This window comes from Pogoniulus pusillus, chromosome 15 (genome assembly GCF_015220805.1).
Source record: "Pogoniulus pusillus isolate bPogPus1 chromosome 15, bPogPus1.pri, whole genome shotgun sequence".
Lineage (NCBI taxonomy): Eukaryota > Metazoa > Chordata > Aves > Piciformes > Lybiidae > Pogoniulus > Pogoniulus pusillus.
This window is the reverse complement of record NC_087278.1, coordinates 15,042,424-15,063,531: the sequence shown is the minus strand read 5'-3', so window position 1 is coordinate 15,063,531 and position 21,108 is coordinate 15,042,424. Positions and strand designations below refer to the sequence as shown.

General features: G+C 43.4%; 2 protein-coding genes across 4 annotated transcripts in view; one reads left to right on the top strand and one right to left on the bottom strand.

Annotated features, from left to right (window-relative positions):
* Window positions 1-1,986: 1,986 nt before the first annotated feature.
* Window positions 1,987-7,751, top strand: TMEM213 (transmembrane protein 213). Its single transcript, XM_064154817.1, has 3 exons — window positions 1,987-2,078; window positions 4,301-4,369; window positions 6,880-7,751. The coding sequence occupies exons 1-3, from the start codon at window positions 2,000-2,002 to the stop codon at window positions 7,047-7,049; spliced, it is 318 nt and encodes a 105-aa protein (XP_064010887.1). The 5' UTR covers window positions 1,987-1,999; the 3' UTR covers window positions 7,050-7,751.
* Window positions 7,752-14,948: 7,197 nt separating this feature from the next.
* Window positions 14,949-21,108, bottom strand: part of KIAA1549 (KIAA1549 ortholog) — a 156,519-nt gene continuing 150,359 nt past the window's right edge. For 2 of the 3 annotated variants that reach the window (XM_064155473.1, XM_064155474.1), the window contains one exon: window positions 14,949-20,719. In XM_064155473.1, coding sequence (XP_064011543.1) covers window positions 20,465-20,719 — 255 coding nt within the window. In that variant the 3' untranslated portion in view covers window positions 14,949-20,464. The remainder of the gene's footprint in view (window positions 20,720-21,108) is intronic. The other variant, XM_064155477.1, reaches the window with a different exon arrangement.

Genomic DNA, 21,108 nt, shown 5'->3' with positions numbered 1-21,108 from the left:
GGATTCTCAGATGAAAACAACTGGCGTGAAGGGACTTGGCCACTGAAATGAGGCAGAGGTGAAGACTATCCTACAGGCTAGTTCCAGCGAAGCAACTCTGAACTCTGAGCAGAAAGAGATTTTTACAGCATTTCTCCTGCCATGACTCATGCGTATCAAGGCCAAGACCAATGCAGTCACGCACCTGGCCTGGCTGACAGCTGAGCGTGGCACACCTTGGGCCACCCCTCAGCTGCCAGCCAAAGGACATGCACACCCCAGCAGCAGGAGGCAGCTGTTGCGGACCAGCTGGAACAAGCCTAATTCCACCAGCCCCGGCAGCATGTTGACAGGAAAACAGGGAGCCAAGGTGGCTAAACATGCCCGTCTCAGCTGGCTTGTCATCTGCAGCTTGGCGTGCCCTTTCTCCAGACAGAAGTTCTGGCTGCCTCTCTACCCCTGCATGGCAAAAATGCTGGTAGCTGGAGCAGAGCAGAGTGTTTCCAATGGTAGGGGCTGGACATCAGGAAGGACAAGAAGGTTCATGGAACAGAAGCTATGGACAAAGTTAAGCTTTTGTGGGTGCTGCTCACAAGCTTTTTGTTAGAGGGAGACCAAACCAACCTTACAGTCTGGCACAGCAGTATCCTGTTGCATGCATTTCACTTCAGTTACTGTCAGAAGTCTTATTATGTCCTACCCCGTGGATTTCAGTACTGTGGAGGGGAAAAAAAGAACATCTTTAGATACTGTCCCTTGTACTAGGATTGCTGCCTATGGCACCTTCTCCTTTGCCTGCCACAAGATGACTACACATCCCCAACAGTCCCTAGACAGCTTCATTCCCACATGAACATCCGAAGCCATGGCTGACCACTGTGGAAGAGCACCATTGACCTGCTCACTGCAGAGCCCACCTCTCCCAGTGACTCCTGCCTGATTTAATGCCTGATGTTTTCTCTAATAAGGACATTGTGGTGGGTCAAAGACAGGAGCAGACAGAACCAACACTGTGGGTAACAGCAGCAATGTATGGTGCTTGTCAGCCCAGGACACCACCACAGGCACTTCAACAGTGTAGCTTTTCCAGCCAGAATAGGAGTTAAAAATCTTACTCTTCAGCTGATATAACTTTACCATCAACTCTTCTGGTCTGTAGACAGAGCTGTGCTGGTAAGAAGATGCAGTTTCTGGCTCTGCTCATGTCATGGAGGAGGTAGGGGAACTACTGGAGAAGAAAGGCTCTTTCAGCATCATGTTGCACATGGGTGATGAAAGCTGTAACAAAGCTGTGCTTATGGAATGAGAATGGCAGCAACTTCTCCAGTACACAACCCCAGGCTTGCACTGACTGTGACCCATAACTCAAGGCAGGCCCTTAAAGAAAGGCCACTGTCACTGTGGAACAGCTGTCAGTAGCCTACGTGAAGCAACTGATTTCATCCAGTTTCTCAGTGGAAGCATGCTCACAGCCTGTGCTAACCCAGTGGCTAATGTATCAGTACGACCAAAGACTGAGTTTTTCTAGGCTTCCACATAGCCCTTTCAAAAACTTATCACTACTCAGCAGTGTTGGGGAGGGGGTCAAGTCACAACCAAGTGAAAGAAAAACAAACAAGAAGACATATTCTCTACCCTTAATTCCCTTCCAGCTCCATTAGACCATAGGACCAAAAGGAGACACAGAAGACAGAACGTCCCTGGGCCCACCAGGAAGGCTGCAGGGGCATTTCTATTTCCAGCTGAAGCATATCCTGGAGAGAAACCTTCAGAGGTTATCTTCAGGGACACTCCGCCTGCCTCAGCACTGATACCCACCTACTGCTAGTGCTTGTTTTTGTCGGAGCCCTTCTCTCCTCACTCTGTTGTGGCAGGCAAGCTCAAGGTGTTCTGGCAGCAGGAAGCTCCTTTGCTCCACCCTCTCTGCCTTGCACACTGGCTCTCTGAGGTTATCGAGGATTTGCTGAACCAGAGCAACAGAGACCTGTGTGGCTGCTCAGGTCAGAGCTGCACCCTCAGCATGAAGCACTTCTGCAAGCCCTGGGCAGCCTTTGCAGTGCTCTTCTTCACCAGTGCACTCCGGTTTCCTTGCTTAGCAGGTATTTCTCTTGTCTTATACTCCATTTATATACTCTGCCTTTCCACCTCCTCCCTCTCAATACCTAACTATATTGCCCATGGACAGTAATTTGTTCTTTGAAAACCATGTAGACTTTCTTGTCTCATCTAAAAAAATGTAAGGAGCTAGAACTTATTGATTCTAATAAGAATTATCTGACAGGATTGATCACAGCACCTTTCTGAAGAGATGTGCCTTTGACAGCTAGTCACAGATCCACTCTAAGTGTGGCTGAGCTGCAGGTTGCTCCACTGAATGGCAAGAAAATAGGGGACCACAGTTACCTGCCCTTCATGTGTGGGCAAGGGCCTATTTGAAATACCATTCAAGAAGCTCACTGTAGTCTGGTTTAGCTCTTTCTAGGTGCCTTGCAGGAAATCTGGCTGGAGAAACTGCCTAAAAGACAAAATGTAAATGAGACCTGTGAGCTGTTCCTTTCCCATCAGGCTGCTGCCTGCATTTGTTTATCAGCACTGGCAAGATGTTTAAAGATGAGTTAGCTTCAGCCGCCTGTCCTTTGGGCTGGAAGGTCTGTAAACATGAACCAATGTTCTGTAATCTGCTGCACTTTCTTCCACAGGTCATACAGGGATTTTAATGATTCCTCCATGTGCTACTGTAAGGTATTTATTAACTCAGGAAACAAATTATGGGCTTGGCCAAGGTCATTCAGAAAACCCTAGCGGAGTCAGAAAAAGGAATGGGGAGTACTCAGACCCTTCCCTGGAGCAGGGTGCTGAGACACCCTCTCCCAGTGTGGCAGTGGCTCTAGACTTTGATATTGCTGATGACCAGTCAGCACAAAATGCAAAGCTGGACAACAGCATGTGACCTCAAGGTAGGCATCTCCTGCAGGTCAACTTCATTTTATTTGGTGTCACTTGGAAAATATCAAACTCAAACCAAAATTTTGATCAAAGGTCTTGATCAGTTTTGTTTTCCTGAGCTGAAACTACACCTGAGCCATTACTTTGAAGTCTTCAGTGAAATCAAGATGGAACTGATTTTGTCTTTCTATCACACTCCAAATTATGACCTCAGAGTACTGGTTTGACTGGAAATAGTTCTCTCATAGCTTCTGCTGGGTCTGTGGACTAACAGTACACTGAAGCCCCTCTATCTGCATGCATTGGAAGCCTCTACTCTTACAGCCTCTCCAAGCTGTTTTTCATGTATCTTTGCAGTGGATCATTTCAGCATGGGACACTTCACCTGGAAGAACTTGAGCTGTACAGCTTATAGTGGCACAGGAGGAGATATTTCTTTGATTTCCTTCCCTTTTCATCCGGGGACAGGCTGGTGTTAAAGTTCATGGGCCACAGCAGCCTACCCTTTTCCCATAATGATGTCCTGCAGCTGTCCTTGCATCTGATTCTGCAATGTTGCAAGCTGCAGGCTGAAGCTGATGTGCAAAGGAGGTATTAGAATCTCTAAGATGACTTTGGCCCATGGCACCATGAACAGATTCAAAGGGCTGGCAGAGAGCTGTGCCAGAGTGCATGGGTGCTCTGATTCAAGGTAGGATGAAGGATAAAGAGGCAAAACCTTCACTGAAGCCCTCATCCCTGTCCCTCCCTTTCTTATTTCTGTATGTTGTATTTTCCAGCCTCAGCTGGTTATCATGCTGGCTTGAACTGGAGCCCAGCCAGAACAGTTTCAGATGCAGCTGCACCTGGACTGCAACAAAGCCAAAGCTTCTGATGAGGCTGTGGTGTGTCTGCTGAGGCTCTGCAGGGATGGGCTGAGCTCTCCCAGACTCCTTCACATCCCACAATTGCTAGAAATTTTCTAAGGGCAAAAGAAGGTAGAAGTACAGCTCACAGGACATCGATCTCCCCCTGCCACTGAATGGTCTCTCTAGTCCTTGCTGGTTCTGCTCCTGTAGCTAGGGAAAGGAGAGTGGTTAATTTGAGCTCTGAGTGAACAGTGCACAGCAGAGTCACACTCATGCAGAGGTGCAGTGATTTAATTGCTCTTGTGGCTGTTGCTAGCAGCAGGTTCCTCTAGAGTCTGTGTTGACAGTGGTGGGTTGAGAAAACTTAGGCTCATGCAGGAATGTGTAGGAGTGGGAACTGATTTTCTTCAAGTTGTTTCCATTCTGCAGACCTTCTCAGGGCTAATGCTTTCAGATTTTCATGCTGGTTGCCCAGTATTGCTTTTCTAATCCAAATTGCCTTTTCTCCTGTGCTTTCCTTCTGGCAGCAGCTGAAGACAGCTCCGATGTTTCAACAAGCCCTGTGCTCACAACTGAGTATGAACCACCATGTCTTAGTAAGTCTTCATAAATCATTACTACCATGATAAAGCCAGGTGCTGAGACTACACAGGTGAAAGTCTAGGACTCATTTCTAAGATTCCTCCACTGGCATGCACAGTATAATAACTTAGGTACTTTCAGATTGGCTCATATCTTTGAACAGACTAATTCATAGATGATTGAATTTGTGTGTCCTAAAGCTCCCTACCAGACAGCCTACCTGTAGACACAGTGTGGATTCCCAAGAGTGGCTTTTTCTCCTACTCTACCAGATCTTCTCCAACCAACCAGTTCAGGCAACCTGGGTTCTTGCCAGTCCTCCCAGAGACATACACCATCTTGAATGTCAAACATTCCCACAGTCCTGCACTTCCCGAATTGTAGGATGTGTACCAACACATAGGCATAGGAGGCAAGCATTCATTTCCCCCCTAAAGGGACACAAGAGATGTCTCTGTTGTTGTGGGAAGAATTGCTTTCTGCAGTGCAGGACAACTGCACTACATGCACTGAAAACCAATACACAGAAGCATGGCCCTACCTGATACGCGTGAATGAAAGTAACTCAGCAGCTCCTGCACTTGCTTTTTCCTTGGAAACATGCAAGAGGCTGACTTCCCCACACCAAGTTCAGGAGGCATTCACTTTCCACAGCTGACAAGCTTTGTGCATGTCAACACACAACACATGTAAATGGAAGGTGGTTCCAGATGCCTTGGCTCTCCTTTTGCTGGGGTTTCACACTCAGTTTCTATTCCAGCCCAAGAGGCTGAGATACCATGGTCCTCCAGGATCCCTTTGGTATTTTCACCCAGGATGCAGACAGAGCTGGGTATCTTCACTGTGCCCTTGCAAGGGGAAAAGTATGGCAGATGCCTTAAATAACAGCACAAATGAAACAACTATGACATATTTCTTAACTGACTTTAGGAAATTGGACTGATTTAAACAAACAAACAAACAAAAAAAGGGGTGCAAAAGGTACAAGAAGAGAATACATGAAACTCTTAAAAACTGTTTCATTTTTAAACATGGGAACCAGAGATTCCCCCAGTGATGGTGTGTTTTGCAGTTGTTACTTGCAAGTCCCAGTTAATAGCCCAGCAGAAGCAGCTGCTGCTTCTCTTGCTGGCAGGGAGATGAGGTGCCTAAACTGTTGGACGTGCTGCTGTAGAACCTCTTATTCTCTTACATGAAGGGGGTTTATTTTAATTTCTAACTAGCTGCTTCTATCATATTCTATTCCTAAAACTGACTGAGGAGAGGCTTAGTAGGTGTTTTGTTGAAGGAAAGAAGCCAGAGAGTTGTGGTCAATGGGATGGAGTCCAGTTGGAAGCCTGTAATTAGTGGGGTCCCACAGGGGTGAATACTGGGACCACTTCTCTTCAATATATTCATCACCGACCTGGATGAAGGCACAGAGTGCACTGTCAGCAGGTTTACTGATGACATCAAGCTGGATGGAGTGGCTGCCACATCAGAAGGCTGTGCTGCCATTCAGTGAGACTGCAGGGCTGAAATTCAAGAAGGGCAAGTTTAGAGTCTTGCACCTGGGAAAGAACAGGGCCAGGTATCAGCATGGGCTGGGGACTGACCTGTTGGAAGACAGTGAAGGCAAAAAGGATCTGGGGGTCCTAGCTGATGGAAGGTTGAGCATGAGCCAGCAATGTGCTCTTGCAGCCTGGAGGGCCAATGCCATTCTGGAGTGCATTAAAAGGGCTGTGGCTAGGAGGTTGAGAGAAGTTCTACTGTCTCTCTACTCTGCCCTGGTGAGGCCACATCTGGAGTACTGTGTCCAGTTTTGGGGGCCTCCAGTTTAAGAGGGACATAAAACTGCTTGAGAGAGTCCAGTACAACACCACAAAGATGATTAAGGGAATGGAACATCTTTCTTATGAGAGCCTGAGGGAGCTGGGAGAAGAAAAGACTGAGAGGTGACCTCATCAATGTTTATAGATATGTAAAGGGTGAGTGCCAGCAGGCTGGAGCCAGGCTCTCCTCAGGAGTGCTCAATGACAGGACAGGGGGCAATGGGTGGAAGCTGAGGCATAGGAATTTTCATGTAAACATGAGGAGGACTTTTTTTCACTGTAAGGGTGACAGAACACTGGAACAGGCTGCCCAGGGGGGTTGTGGAGTCTCCCTCTCTGGAGATATTCAAAACCCACCTGGATGTGTTCCCGTGTGATCTGGCATAGGAGATTCTGCTCTGGCAGAGGTTGGACTAGATCTTTCGAGGTCCTTTCCAGCCCCTGACATTATGTGATTCCACGATTCTGTGATTTAAAAGGTTTCTTTAAAGGTGGGCACAGGGATAAGAAGAGCAGCTCAAATGTTTGGCCAAGCAAGGAGTCTTAAGACATACAAATGAAATTGAATATTGCCATTACCCAGGTTAAGAGCCAAGCTTAGGGGAAGGATGTCAAGGCAGACTGACAGGTCACACAGTCAAGTCACTGTCACATCTGCTAAGAAGATCTGTTATATAGTGTCCTATGAGCTGATTTGATTTCTTTGCTATCAGATGTGAGCTTCTGCATGCAAGCAGCTGTGTGCTGCCCATCAGGCATGGATGATTATGGATGGATCGCAGCAGCTGTCGGCTGGAGTCTCTGGTTTCTGACCCTCATCTTGCTCTGCGTGGACAAGATCACAAAGCTACGTCCTGATGAACCTAAATATTTGGGGGCTTGAAGCGGGACAAATCAGCTAGCAGCAGCAGCACTGGGGAGCAGCAAGGTGCAGACAGACAAAGCGTTTCAATCACTTTCTAAGAAACAAAAAAGATCAGGAATTGCCTTCAGCCAAAAAAGGCAGGGCACCTGCTGGGACTTCAACTACCCCAGCAGGTCAGAGCTGCAAGTCAAGACATGGAGCAGGCAAGCCTCTGCAAGACACCATATATGTCCCACAGTGCACAGAAAACCTTTTTCCTGAGCTCTTTCATTCTTGATGTGTGTCAGCAGCAATGAGATGCTGAAGGGCATGTTACCAGTTTAAACACTATTATCAGCCCAGTGCATAATCTTTGACTTTGCAACAGAAAGCTGGCAAAGCTATTTCCTGGATCATCAATGCTACCAAATCCATTACTATGTTACAGGCCAGGTTACATCAGTAAGTGGATCTAACTTGTTGGCTATGCCAAGCCCTTTCCACTCACTAACCTGTGGTATTTTAAAGTCTATTGACTGATATCACTGAAAACTCAGCTATGGAAACTTAAGAATTGTTTGGTATGGTCTGAATTTAAAACTGTTTTTTACAGTGCAGTTTATATGCAAAATGCTTTTTAGGAACTGAGTGTTAGTTGTGCTTATTCAGCTTGCATCTGCCTCCAAGTAAGTCAAGCTGATCTGTGGCAAGCAGGCTCAAACCACCATATCCAATTAATGGACAAAACATCCTTATTGTTAGAAAGATTTTAATTTGCTAGTTTATAGTGATAAATCTTATAATGGCAAGGAATTGCACAACCTAAATTGTTGGAGATGTGATTCTAATATGAAAGATTCATGCAGGAGAGTTTGCATCAGTGCAGTCAAACTGTCTGGTTTGTACAGTTGAATCAGTTTGATTTCTATCCATTAGTAAAGCAATAAATCAGTGCAAAACTCATCTAGACACACACAGGGTTAGCGAACCTGCTAGAGATCAGCTGAAATGAAACATAAAAATCTAGTCTTAAAACAAATAAAGCTCTATTAGAGATTTGTATCTTTTAAATATCATTAGGGCCTCCCCCTTCAGCTTACCAATGCACAGCTTTTCCAGGTAGAAAAGATACAAATCAGTTTAAGACTGGCACATCTGGGTATTACCAGGACAACACTGTGACATTTCAGAGTGATATGCAGTGATCCCTCATCAACTATCCATCATCCACCAGAATGGGTACAAGTTAGACACTAAGGAAGGACATCCTTCCCTATCATGGGTGCACTTAACACAAAATGCCTTCTGGAGTGACATGCTGAGCAAGGACACTAGCACCAGGAAGGAAAGTTTTGAAAGGAAAGAGCATAATCCTTACAGGCTTCTGTACTCTGTTTTCCTTGGTTGTTTTAGTTTGTTGGTTTTTTTTCCTTTTACATGTACTGTACTGCTGGGAGTAACTGATCACAAAATATTGCCCAATTAAGAAAAAAATTCTCAGCATTTCAACATGCAACAATTAAAAATAATCCCCCCGCAACTGCAACACTTTTTATATATGCAAATTTTACAGAAACAAAGGTGTCTACATCTCACTGTTGGTATTGACTGAAAGAGTGGTGGGTTGACAGTTACTAACCACCACAATCACTGATGGATAACAATCTTACAGCTACATAAACAGCATTTTCCCTGATGTATTAAAGAGTGGAAAATATACACCTGAAATTAGTGTGAAAGATACTGCAAGAAAATCTCCACATTTTCCTTAGTGTCTGTCTTCTGCAGACCTTTCTACAGTTAACCATTCTTATGGGAGATTGCTCCTCTGGCTGGGGATAGAGAAATGCCTGCTGGATATAGCACTGGTTTTCATCTTTGAGGGAATGTGTTTCAGAGCTTTTGCATTTCCTAGGAGTGCATAGGCACAGCAAGTCACAGAAGCAGTTCTGTTCCAGCCTGAAGCATTGTAAGCACATGATGTTAAGTTCTGGATGTCCTATACCCCAGCACCATGCCCACAAACTAGCCTCATAACTGGGCAGTTCTGGTGGGCTTCCTAAATCTTGCCTTTAAAAGCACATGTAGTTTGTTTTTCACATTCTCTCCATAATAGACTGCTTGTATGTAGCTGCCTTCAAAGAATATAATACATTTAAATCTCAGTTTGCAGCTTCTGTTGAGGATTCTCAGCTTGAGTGAACTGGAAAGGAAAGAGAGAGAGGAAGGGAGAGAGAGGGGAAGGGAGAGAGAGGGGAAGGGAGAGAGAGGGGAAGGGAGAGAGAGGGGAAGGGAGAGAGAGAGGAAGGGAGAGAGAGAGGAAGGGAGAGAGAGAGGAAGGGAGAGAGAGAAACCACATCCCACTATTTTTTCATGTAATATAATGCTCTCAGGATTTTGTTACCTGTGCTCAGAGGTGACAACCCTGTCTCAACAAAACCAGGTATACGAGTGGAATATCTTGCACATCACTTCTGCTGTGAAATGTATACTTTATCTGGACCAGGGACCTGCAAAACTCTTATCTAATATAGTGGGCTTCTTTCCTCACCTGTCTTGACATTGCCAGGTTTGGTCTACAGTCTCTTCTTTTCAAGTCATTTGACTTTCTGTGAAGTGAAAATATAGCCCAGTAATAAATGTAATGAACATATCACTACTTTCAGTGTGTTTGAGATCCCTAAACAAAATGGCAGTAACCAGAAAGCCCAAAGATCACCAACCTAAGCATCTTACCTGTTCCAATGCAATATAGTATAAACCAATAAGACATTGCTTTAAAGAAAGTCTCTGAGATCTATGTTGTAGTGATCCTAGGCATGGTGGGTAATCACAAGCACAATGCAAAACAATGCACTGTGCAAACATAAGGGAAAAAATCCCCAGCAGAACTGTCAGGGTTTCAAAGGCACATTATTAGTTAGAGAAAGTGCATAATAAAAGAACTGCATCCCAAAGCCAAAAACCAGTATACAATAATGGAGCATACACAAAGTAGAGCAAATATAATCTAAAGATTATCTGTAGTCCATGGCTACATTTCCTGGAATATTTTAGCTAGGGGACACACAATAACATAACTTGTGAGTTATATCTCCCTTTAAGACCAGTCAAGTCACAGTAGAGGATTCTGGTCTGCTTTTGATGCACAAATTAAAGGTGACTGCATAGTACAATGCCTTATAAATGTAGTCCACAAGCAGCGAGTAGAGTGGTGCACTCATTTATTCTGGATTATCTCATGTTCCTAATAATATCACCACCATTATACCTCCAATAATAGATCCCCAACTAGTGCAATTCTGCCCAGCTTCAAGGAGCTACGTACACACCAGCACATGCCTTGTTTTGCTGTTTGGGTTTTCTCATTATTAATTCAGAAAGCATTCTTTCCCCTCCAGGAAACCACGGAAGCAGTAACAACTCCTGATTTATCAGCATTCAAATAATTTCACCTTGGTGCCCCTTCAGACTGCTACATACAATGTCATCCTGTAACACTGAGATAGTTTAAGCTCTCATATATCCCAAAGCACATATAAAAATCAGATGATAGCTCATATCCCCCATTAATCTGCAAACTACCCTCTCAGAATGACGATAGAAATGTTAACACTCAGTTGTTTATGGCATATTGTCCAGTCAAATTCTGTGTCCTTGGACCAAAAAGTTCATCACTGGTGGCAGGGAAGAAATAGATTCCAAATCTCTTGATTTAGTTCCAAGAGAAGCAAAAAATGTTTGAAATCTGAACGGCTGAATACAAATAAGTGTGACTGAAAACCAGGAGTCTGAAAGCTAACTTTTGCTGATCAAACCAGAACATTTTTTCATGTTTTCTGGACAAGGTTTCTGAATTTGAGGCTGTCATGGAGGCAGGGAATTAATGTGGCTGAGTCAGGAATTGCAAAAAACAGAATTATTTTCTTTTTCCTGAACACTCCACCCCCAAACTACGCACAAAACGAGTCAGGTTTATTTACAGATTCTTCAAAGAAAAAGGATGTTATAGACAAGTTTAGAGACTTAGGAAGTCAGAAAAAGGGAAAGGCTAAGCTATAAACACAGCTTTACCCCACTATCAATCAGGCTGAGCAGAGCGTCTAAGGAACAGCAGGTCCCACTCAGAGAGGCGAGATAGGTACTCGACAGTGATCCCTTGCTGCATGCCTCTGCAGGAGCAGCCTCCCGACGCTGCAGGCAATGTCCATGCAGCAGAATTCCAGGGCGGATGGCAAAGCCGCCAAGCTCAGGAATGTCTCGAGCCTTTCTTCCACAAGTGGGATGGAAGTGGAACGCTGCTACCTCAGCAGTGGCAGGGGAGAGACAAACTGCTAGGGTCTCCCCAGTCCAGACGGCAGCCACGAGTTGGCTGCTGCTACGGTCTGAGAGTGGCCGGTCTGGGTGCCGCCAGCTGCGCTCCCACAGCACCCCAGCGCCTGCCAGCCTGCAAGCGGGCACGGAACGGTGCACAGGTGCGGAGAACCGTCCAAAAGCAGGGATGGGGTAAAAACAAGAGCCGTACAAAAAGGTAGGAGCCGTCCAAAAGCAGGGATGGGGTAAAAACAAGAGCCGTACAAAAAAGGTAGGAGCCGTCCAAAACAGGGATGGTCCAAAACGGCAGTTCTGCCACGGCAGGAACCTGTCCTGTTGGGCAATCTGTCAAGGCAGGAGGTCTTTCGAGGTGGGGAGCTCTCCAGGCTCTTCCCCTTCTCCCTTGCTCTGGACAAAGTGCCCATTTACCATGTTATACACCCAGCTAGTCACGCGTGGGAAAGCTCCTGTTGCTGTTCCCCCCTCAAGCCCGAAGGGCAGGGGGGACGGGGGTGTACAGAAAGCAGTTTTTGTGCAGCCTTCTCTCTTTCAAACCCACAGCGGGGGGAGGGGGGTGAGAGAAGAAAGGAATTTTGAGTACTCTGGAACAGAGGCATGAACATGTGTAGTGCCTGGAAAGAGACAGGGATGGCACCTGGTCTACAAGCCTCTCAGGCAGAAAAACAGGGCAGCAGGGACATGTAACCGATTAGCACTTCTAAAACGAGGCAGTAAAAAACATTAGCAGTAGCACAGCAATCCAGGGTAAATACTTTAATTTGCCTGGAGGTAATATCAATCACATCTGACCAGTGATTCCTTAAATTCTAATTCAAGACTAAATGGATTGGTACTTGATGCATGGCTCTTCATCTTTTTAGATACCACTGCTCTGCTAATGACGACTTGCATTACTCACTGCCTCTGTCCTTGGGGTTTTAGTGAATGAGCTACATATTAAGCAATTGCACTTTACAATGATTACTCTTTGCAAAATCACTAGAGGGATGAAAATTGGCAAGCATCAGAGCTTCCTACTCACACGAAACACACAGAGAAAAGACAGAGGTTAAATTCATAAGAAAAGGTGCTCTGCACTGGGACATTGTAGGAATTTTGATAAAGCCATTACAATAACTATGAATTCAGACAATCACTGTAATTAATATACAGCAAAGAATGAAACACAGCCATTCTTGGGGAGCAGCCACCCTCTCTCATCCTTACCCTCCTTATTTTGTGGTACCAGTGGTACCAGCATCTGTTGTGGTATTGGCTACAGGAACCTAGTTGCAGCTTTCTGCCCCAGAATCCAAACACACACTTTTCAAAAAGCTTATTTCCAACTCCTATTTTGTAATAACCTTCTGGAAATAAACACAGGGTATATAATGCAGTGTTGTCTCCCTACTCTGTTAACAGCTTGGAAAAAAAATCATCCAGGGCTCTGAGACACAGGTATTTCCTGTCCAATCTGACAGCATGCAATCTAAAGGCACATTAACTTAATCATTCTGCTCGCCTATCAGAAATAATGGTTTATGGGCCTTTGTGTCTTGACGACATAAAACTGCCCCACAACTCCCTCCAAAAAGAAAGCCTCTCTGCATTCAGTGGGGAAAGACATCCAGTTTCAGTGACCAGCAAATGAAGCTCTGTTCCAAACCCCACACCCTACTCGTCATCATGCCCTTTGCTCTAAGGAACTAAACTAGTTGTAAAAACTGACAGTCTCTCTCTCTGCCACTATGAGTAGTAAAGTCACATCTTCCACCTGTAAACCTGACAGATGCATATTTTGGGGTTAGCATGAACTAAACACCACTCATACTGTCAGTCCCAAATCCTTTCTTCTCTCTCCAAAGGTCCTCACCACAAGTTGGTTTGCCTCTTGAGGGAACCAAGAGTCTTGGCCAATTTATACCCTAATCTAGACAAAGATGTCACAGGCTGTACAGACCTTTCCCATGCTATCACAACAGCAAGGTGGGATCAAAGACCCCTCCAGTCCATTTCTGTCTCCCAGCAGCAGGTATGTGGGGAAGATAAAAAACACAATGCACACAACAATCCTTCCTTCCAACCCCACCTCTGCCCAGCTCACAGGTGAAATCCAGCACTCTTCTGATACATAAGCTGGCATTTTGAAACTAACCTAGTGAGGCCTGTAGATAGTTTAGTGCAATAATACCTTACTCTGACTTTTGCTTTTCAACTTTTCTCTTGTAGTTACTATTGTTCTGGTTTTCCTCTACCCTTCTCTCTCAACCTCATTTTCCACAAACCTCACATACAGCTGAGTTTGTGCACCAAGTCCAAGTGTGTCACCTTTCAACTATTTCAAAGGAGGGGCTTTATTTTTCTAGACACTTGTATATTTGAACCAGATCAGTCCAACAACATTCAATTCTAACTTGGCAACACTCTGAGCTGAAATAAATGGGAAATCACCATGCCTTAACTGAGCTACACCAATGTCTCATGCAGATGCTGGGTATGAGATACCAGTTCATTTTTACACAGAGGTCCAAATAATGCTCACTAGCACTGCTGCTGTAGGCTTAAGTGCAAAGCTGTGGGAAAAAGTGCTCTTTGCTACCTTGCTTCCAGGCAGAAGTAAGATTATCATAGGCAACGTTTTTCAGTGATGCTGTCTGTTGGAAGTGAAAAAACGTCTCTTAACTTCTTTGCAGTTCTACTCTGTGAGAGCAAGGTTGTGATTTCCAGTGTCCTAGCAAGTTTTCTTCCACATGGCAGTGAAGTATGGGAGGATGTAGCCTTAATGCAAATACATGACTGCACATTCAGAAACCTTCTAAATGGGAGATTCCTCACCTTTAATCTTGATGTGCTTTTGTTTTAAGCTGTCATCATAAAGCCTGAAGACAGAAACTACCATAAGGATCAAAGTCATCCACGGAAATACTTGGCAAAGTGTTCCATGCAAAATGCAACATAACTTACCTGAAATGATATCATCCAGGATTGGACTACCTAACAAATCCTGTAACCAGTAATGAGCTTGTGGATGTCCCAATCACCAGTATTGCACTGAAGCTGAACAATTTGTTTGGCAACTATGCTGATGTACTACTGACAGTGGCTAATGCACACTTCTTCCTCTTATTTCTTTAAGTCCAAGGAAAAAAGCATCTCAGTCTTCTATTCTTGCAGCATTTAAAAAAATTCCTATTTCTTTAGACAGATTTCTTTCAACTCATCATTTCAGGACTAAAAGAGCATAGCACACTGCCAAATACAAGACCTGCAACAGCTTTTTTTTTTCCTTCAAACAAACTATATTCAAGCTGTTGCTTTTAAATCATGCACAGCACTAAAAAGCTCAAACAGCCTTGATGAGAACAACTTCCAAGAAGCCTTGGGATGAAAATCTGAGATGTTTTCATGGGAGCATAGCAGAGCTCTTACAAAGTGTGTGCATCAGAACATACGTGGAAATGCAAAGCAATAATGTTCATCTTTCAGTCTTTCTTTACTCTCTTCTCATTTCACTTTGCCCACTCTACATATGACAATAGGATTATTACTGTAAGCGAATCTGAAAACCACCTCCTCAGGGATCCTTGGAGGTTTAGCATTCATTTCAAAAGACTCTTGGGAGCATTTGTTCAAATGTGCCAACATTTTATTCCAATTAAGGCAAGACGTAACAGCCTAAACATAAACTTCTGCTTATGAAGTAAGGACTACTCAAAACTAAACAGGAGCGGCCATTACAAATGTAAAGAGTATCAGGAAAAAGTAACACAAAATCAAGACAAAACATTCCAGTTCTACAAAGCATGAAGTGCAAAGAATGTCTATTTTTCTAGTACTAATGTGACTTTTTTTTTGCTTTCATTTGTCAGTCTTCAGTGGGATTCAAAGGACTGCAGCTCTGCTCTGGAAAAGTCTCTTTAAAAATGCAGTACAACTCCAAGGATTTTTGTTTCTCAAGTTTCCTACTCTCAAGTTGAGTGAACTCCCCCTGGAACTTGTACATCAAAGGTAGACATCTTGCCAAGTGCATCCCAAACTGTACTAAAAAATGAGTAGGATAGATTCTCCTTCCAAAGAGGAGAATACATGCAGCTAAATGGTTTTCATTGGAAGGCATGCAGATGTAACCAGAGACAAGATGCTGACCAGCACTTGGATCTGAACTACCAATCCTATTGGTATGACCTGCCACAAGCTGAGCTTGTTCTGGCCTCATTGAATTATTGCCGGTGATACAGAAAAAAAATGTACAGCCCTCCTTCTGCTATAAGCTGCATTTCAAGGGGTACTCACTGCAAGAGAGACACCTGACTTTTCAACTGCTCAAGTGCATTAATACCACAATACTGCAAAATTACAGCAGATCTTTACCAGTATTGCTAAAACCTTTCATTCCTAATTTCTGCTTCTTCAGTATTTGTGACCTATAAGTAATGAGATACATGAATGATAGCAGACTAGTGACAGTTGATTATATTCCCAGGATTTCCTCCCCTCTTTTAAAATTAAATTTAACAGGAAGAAGGAAAAGATGCCCATCAATAAAGGGAAGTGGACTTTATCTCCACATTTAAACTGCTGCTTTTCTCCAGGCACATCTGAATCACACTAGAAAAGCTCCAAAGCCCTGGTGAACTGCTTGTGGGAGTCTCACTGATGAGAGATGTTCCTCACTTTACAGTCTGGCACTGAAAGTGGTGAAGGACCGCACAGAAGTGGGCTTGTGCTATGGAATCACATTGAGGTGGGGTGGGGGAGTCCCCAAGTCCATAAGATTTTATCTGCCTTTTTTTCTAGTGTACTGTTACAGGTGGTCCTGGACACATGGTTATTCTCCTTTGCCTTTTGACAATCAGATGTCATCTGTTTTCTTTAAATCCATTTTCAGCTTTACATCCACATTCAGAAAACACCAAACAGTTTTTTTGGGGGGTTTAAAATCCATTTCTTCACTGCTGAAAAAAAAAGGGCCTAAAAAATGTTCCCACCTCAAAGTCATGAAGGTTTTTGGTCCTGCCCCTTCAAAGCTCTTGGACAAGACTGGCACCTGCTAACAAAGAACTGCTAGATAAGGCATGGAATGGGAAACACCCATTTCTTCATTAAGCTGAAAAATTGTTTAAGCTGGAAAGGGGAGAACACAGTGAAGGTAAGAGGTTAAAAAATAAGTTCAACTGCCTACTGTTACCCACATCTTACAACTGCTGACTTCAGTTGGGTTCAAACAGACACCAGCTTCTTTTTGTGATCCATCTAACATGCTTTCAAGTTGTGAGTCAACACACAACAGTATCAGCTGTTTCAGTTCTTGGGAAGTTATGATCCCTGTAAACAGGCTCTTTCTAAGACAATGCTGCAGCCCTGCTCTTGGTGGTCTAATTTAAAGGCTCTGACTTCAGTGCTTGGCAGGAACATGCACTTTTGAGTGATCAATCTATTTGCATATTCACTTGTTCTGCATAAAGTGCATGATACTGGGGTAGCCAACATCTCGCCTATCACTCCTTTGGGTGCAGAGGCAATATACAGTGTGTGATGCTCTGCTCTCCAACCACTAGATCTGAAGCCTACTGCAAACCACTGCAAGTACAGTGCATTGCAAAGGGTTAGCGAAATCCCCCTTCCTGCTCCAAAGTGTGCTTATTTAACATCATGAGTCCAGAGCTTATGCAAATCACTCCTCCTAAAAGCAAGGTTTTCTCTCCTCAGTCACATCCTTACAGCCACTGACAGGACCATGTATTACATCCTAGTAGAGAGCACTTTATAGTACAGAAGCATGCCCTGCATTTCAAATTGAAGGTATGAAAACGTATTGTGAAATTTCACTTAGCTCTAAAGAGAATAAAAAAGCAGCAACACTTTGGCCATGAAAAGGAAAAGCAAGATAAATTACATAGCTCTCATCTCTCCAAGTTCTTCTATATGCCAAACTAAACACAGACTAAACACAGCAAGGAAAATTGTGAAGAAAGAGCCCAAGGATTCCATGAACCAGATGGTCTAGTCATGGGAATGGATATAACTGTTGGTAACAGCTTTCTGTGCCTGTACCACCTTCTCATCGGGTCAATGTTTTCAGAAGCTGGCAGATTCATTAACAGATATTTAAATTCAGGATACTTTACATTTAACTGAAAAAACTAAATTGTCTGCCCCCCTTTAATGAGGAAAAAAAATTGGCAAAAGATCTCAAGCACATGGGGATGTAGAAGCTCACAGATATACATTGTTTTCCTGAGTTCCCAAATTTTGGCACATGCATTCCACAGAGTCCTTTTGTCGAACATGAAACCAGCTTTTCCTATAGCTGCAGGAAGTGAAGTATCAGTCTCTTTGACCATCCTCAAAGTTGGTGCCTTAGGTATTACTCTTCTCACTCAATGAAAGTACAGATCATGTGCCACATACCCTGTAACAGTATTTCTGTGGACAGAGGGTCAGATCTGAGAACATGACTTCTAAGCAGAGCTTTTTAATTTCTTGCATTTTACTGTCTCACCCCATGAACTTGTAAGGTTCTAAAGAGGATTTCTGCATCAGAAAGTCTCATATTTACCAGTACATATTTATCCTGCATGTGGTCATCATAAGACTTGAGATTGAAAAGAAAAAAGGATATGCTTTCACACATAAAAAGGCAGAAAATCACAGTAGCATTACCACTGGCAGTAAAAAAGCATGAGAAATAGCTTAAGTACCTCTAATTTTCAGAGCTCTTATTTTGTACTCCTTCTGAAATAGCTGGAACCATCAGCCAGACAAGGAACTTATTTTTGAGAAGCCCACATTTTCTTGAAACAGAGTCACAGTAACGTACAAATATTGTAAGCACTGGCATCTGACCTCGCTGCAGAATTAAGCTAGAGAAGGATATGGGCTATGAAAGGGACTTTTAATGAGAATGCTGAGGAAACATCAACATTCAACACTCTCAAGAGACCAAATGAACATCTCCAGATAGAGTCTTCATTCTGCAAAACCTGATGTTTTTCTGAAATATTGGCAACAGGCATCCTTACAAATTTGGCAGGAAATAAACATTGCTTAATTTTTATCCTAGAAGTGATTATCAAAAAAAGCCCAACCCTTAAAAACTTCAAAACCCTACCACCTCTTGGTACTGCTGTTCACAAGCATGCTAGTGTTCTGCTTCCATACAAGCCTTTACCAGTGCCTGTGGGGCATTAGCCAGGGAACTGGGAATTGATTTACACTGCTTTGCTACAGTAAGTCTCTCAAAATTATTCCATACAGCCTTTAGATAACCATCAGTAAACAGAAAAATAACTGGGCTTCCTAGTAAGAGGGGAAATGTACCTTCCCCTATGCCCTCCACACCCCCCTTCACATCACCAAGCAACCAGTTGCCTCATTTCAGCTTTGCCAATTAGTATTTTGTATGCATTTCATGAACAAGGTACAAAAAGTTCTCCCATGGTGTCCAGCCTGTTCTCATTTCAGCCTGAGTTGGTTGCCTCACAGTTACTGAACTGTGCACTGGAACCAGGAATAGATTTCATAGCCAAAGACTTCCACGCCAATGTGCTACACATCTGTATTTCACCAGTGCCCTTTCTATCCTAGTGAGTGAGGCAAACACAGCCCTACCCTGATCCACTGCTCGGTCATCTCTTTGGTAGGCTACTGTTCTTAAACCTTTCACAACTGCCATATACTAGTGTCTGAAATACCCATGCTGTAAGCACCAAATAGCTTTGCTTTTCATTCTCCTAAGGCAAAGCTCCCAAATCTTCTCATTAACACTGAGCTTGTTCTCTCTCCATGCCAGTTTGTTAGCTTTAGTTTAGTCTTATCTGAAAATAAATACACTCCAACAAATCGTGACTTAAGCAAAATCTCCGCATGTATTATGTCAGTTACAATGATGCAATGGCTGAATATTAGTAAATTCATAGCTATTATTAAATTAAAACTCTGGAAAAAAACAGCAACAAACAGTTCCATGGCATGTTCCATTCTTACCATGGGGATAATGCTTACCTTTTGTCCAAAGGGACAGTGGAAATAAGTATAAATATAGAAACTGTCTCAAAACCGCAAATCTAAGCCTATGTTAATGCTCTAAACTGTCACTGACTTTCACTAAAATTATTCAGATCCAAACATAAGCAATGATTTAGGACATCAATTTATAACATAATGCTGGTGACCCTGTAACAGTCAGGCTGGATTGGTTTCTGTCCACAAAGCAAACTAGAGTGGCAAAATTTTGTCGCTGGTCTTGCAGGAACATACAGTGTACAAACATCCTTTCCAAAGACACACATTTCCCCAAATTCAGTTGTGGCTGAGTAGTCTTCTCTTAGTTTTTAATAACTTTCAAACAAAATTAATACTGGGCCCTTTCTGTTTGGATGCTTTGCTTTGTTTTTCCAGCCTGAAAGAGTCTACAGATATTTACTTAATTATACAAGGCCAATGTTTCACTTTGCAAACATTGAAGATGAAGGAACACTTGAAGCTTCAGCACCAGAAGGAAAACAAGGAAGAGTGGAGAGGGTAGCTCCATTTGGAAGCACAGAGCTATAACAATTATTGTTCCAGTTTGTTACAAGTAGGTCATAAAGACTTTTAGTCTAAGCAGTCCCTTTGTTCCTGATAACCAAAGTGATTCTTAGGTAGGATCTGACCTTCAAAACCCTTCAGCTGCCACAGTTTGTAATCTTGCAGAATAGCAAATGCAAACCAGCTCCCCATGAACACAAGAGAGATCAGAATACTTGCATCTCTTGCAAAAGGTCATTTCATTCAAGCCTTCACCTACTTCCTTAGAAAAAGGAGTCTTTCATACTTGGAGTTTGTTCCTGTTGTTGTAGTTGGAGTGTTCAGTACTTGACCTAAGGTTTATTTATTTGAGGCTGAACGAGGGTAGGGAGAGGAGCACCGTAATATTAGCAGAGTAATTAATATTACTTGTGATGACACTGATGGCTTTCCCTATTTGTCTCCCATCTCTCCTCACTGTCCTCATTTTGCTGACTTTTAAGTATTTTCCAGAGTGTTGTCAAGAGAACTGTGCAAGTTCATTCTTTTTAGAGAACGACATTGCTGATTTCCATTAAGTCTCTGCTTCCATAGGAAGCGGATACCTGGCAGATTTGCAAGGGAATGCTAAGTCAGCTATGGAAGTTCTGCACTGTTGTCTGTTTCTGAGAAAGTCGTAGAAGTTCTTCTCTGATTGCTTTGATAAGAGAGGCTGAAGAGTGACCTGGCTGGAGGTCCTCAGTGGAACTGGTGGTGTAGCAAAGGCCCTGGCCCTGAAGGCTGTTGTGTGGAAGCTGAGCAGGGGGTGCCGAAGGCTGCCTGGCTGAAGTCCTCTGCATCTGGAATACTGGTGAGGAGGAATATTCTTGGTGTCCATGCATATGCGTCTGGAAAAAGGTAGAAAGCATTATTGTACTTTCTGAACAAAGAGATATCTCAAGAAAGACAAGAAAGCAAAAAGGCAGAGAACAGAGGGAAAGCAGCATGGAGATGCACCTATCTGCTGCCACTGTTCTTTCACTGTATGGATGAGTGATTCCTCTTTATGGAGAACAAAACAAGTGTACACAAAATCACTGGACTGCCTCAAGTTCAGGGATTTTCAAAATCTTTGCGCATCTATTAAAAAGTCTGACCCCCTGTCTAATCTGTGACACAGTTAGAAACTGAAGTGAAGGAGGTGGGAAGAAAAACAACAGAACTATAAATCAACAGAATTGTTTTTTCTTTCTTTGACTTCCCACCAGCTTCCTAAAAGACAACAGGCAAATCACTC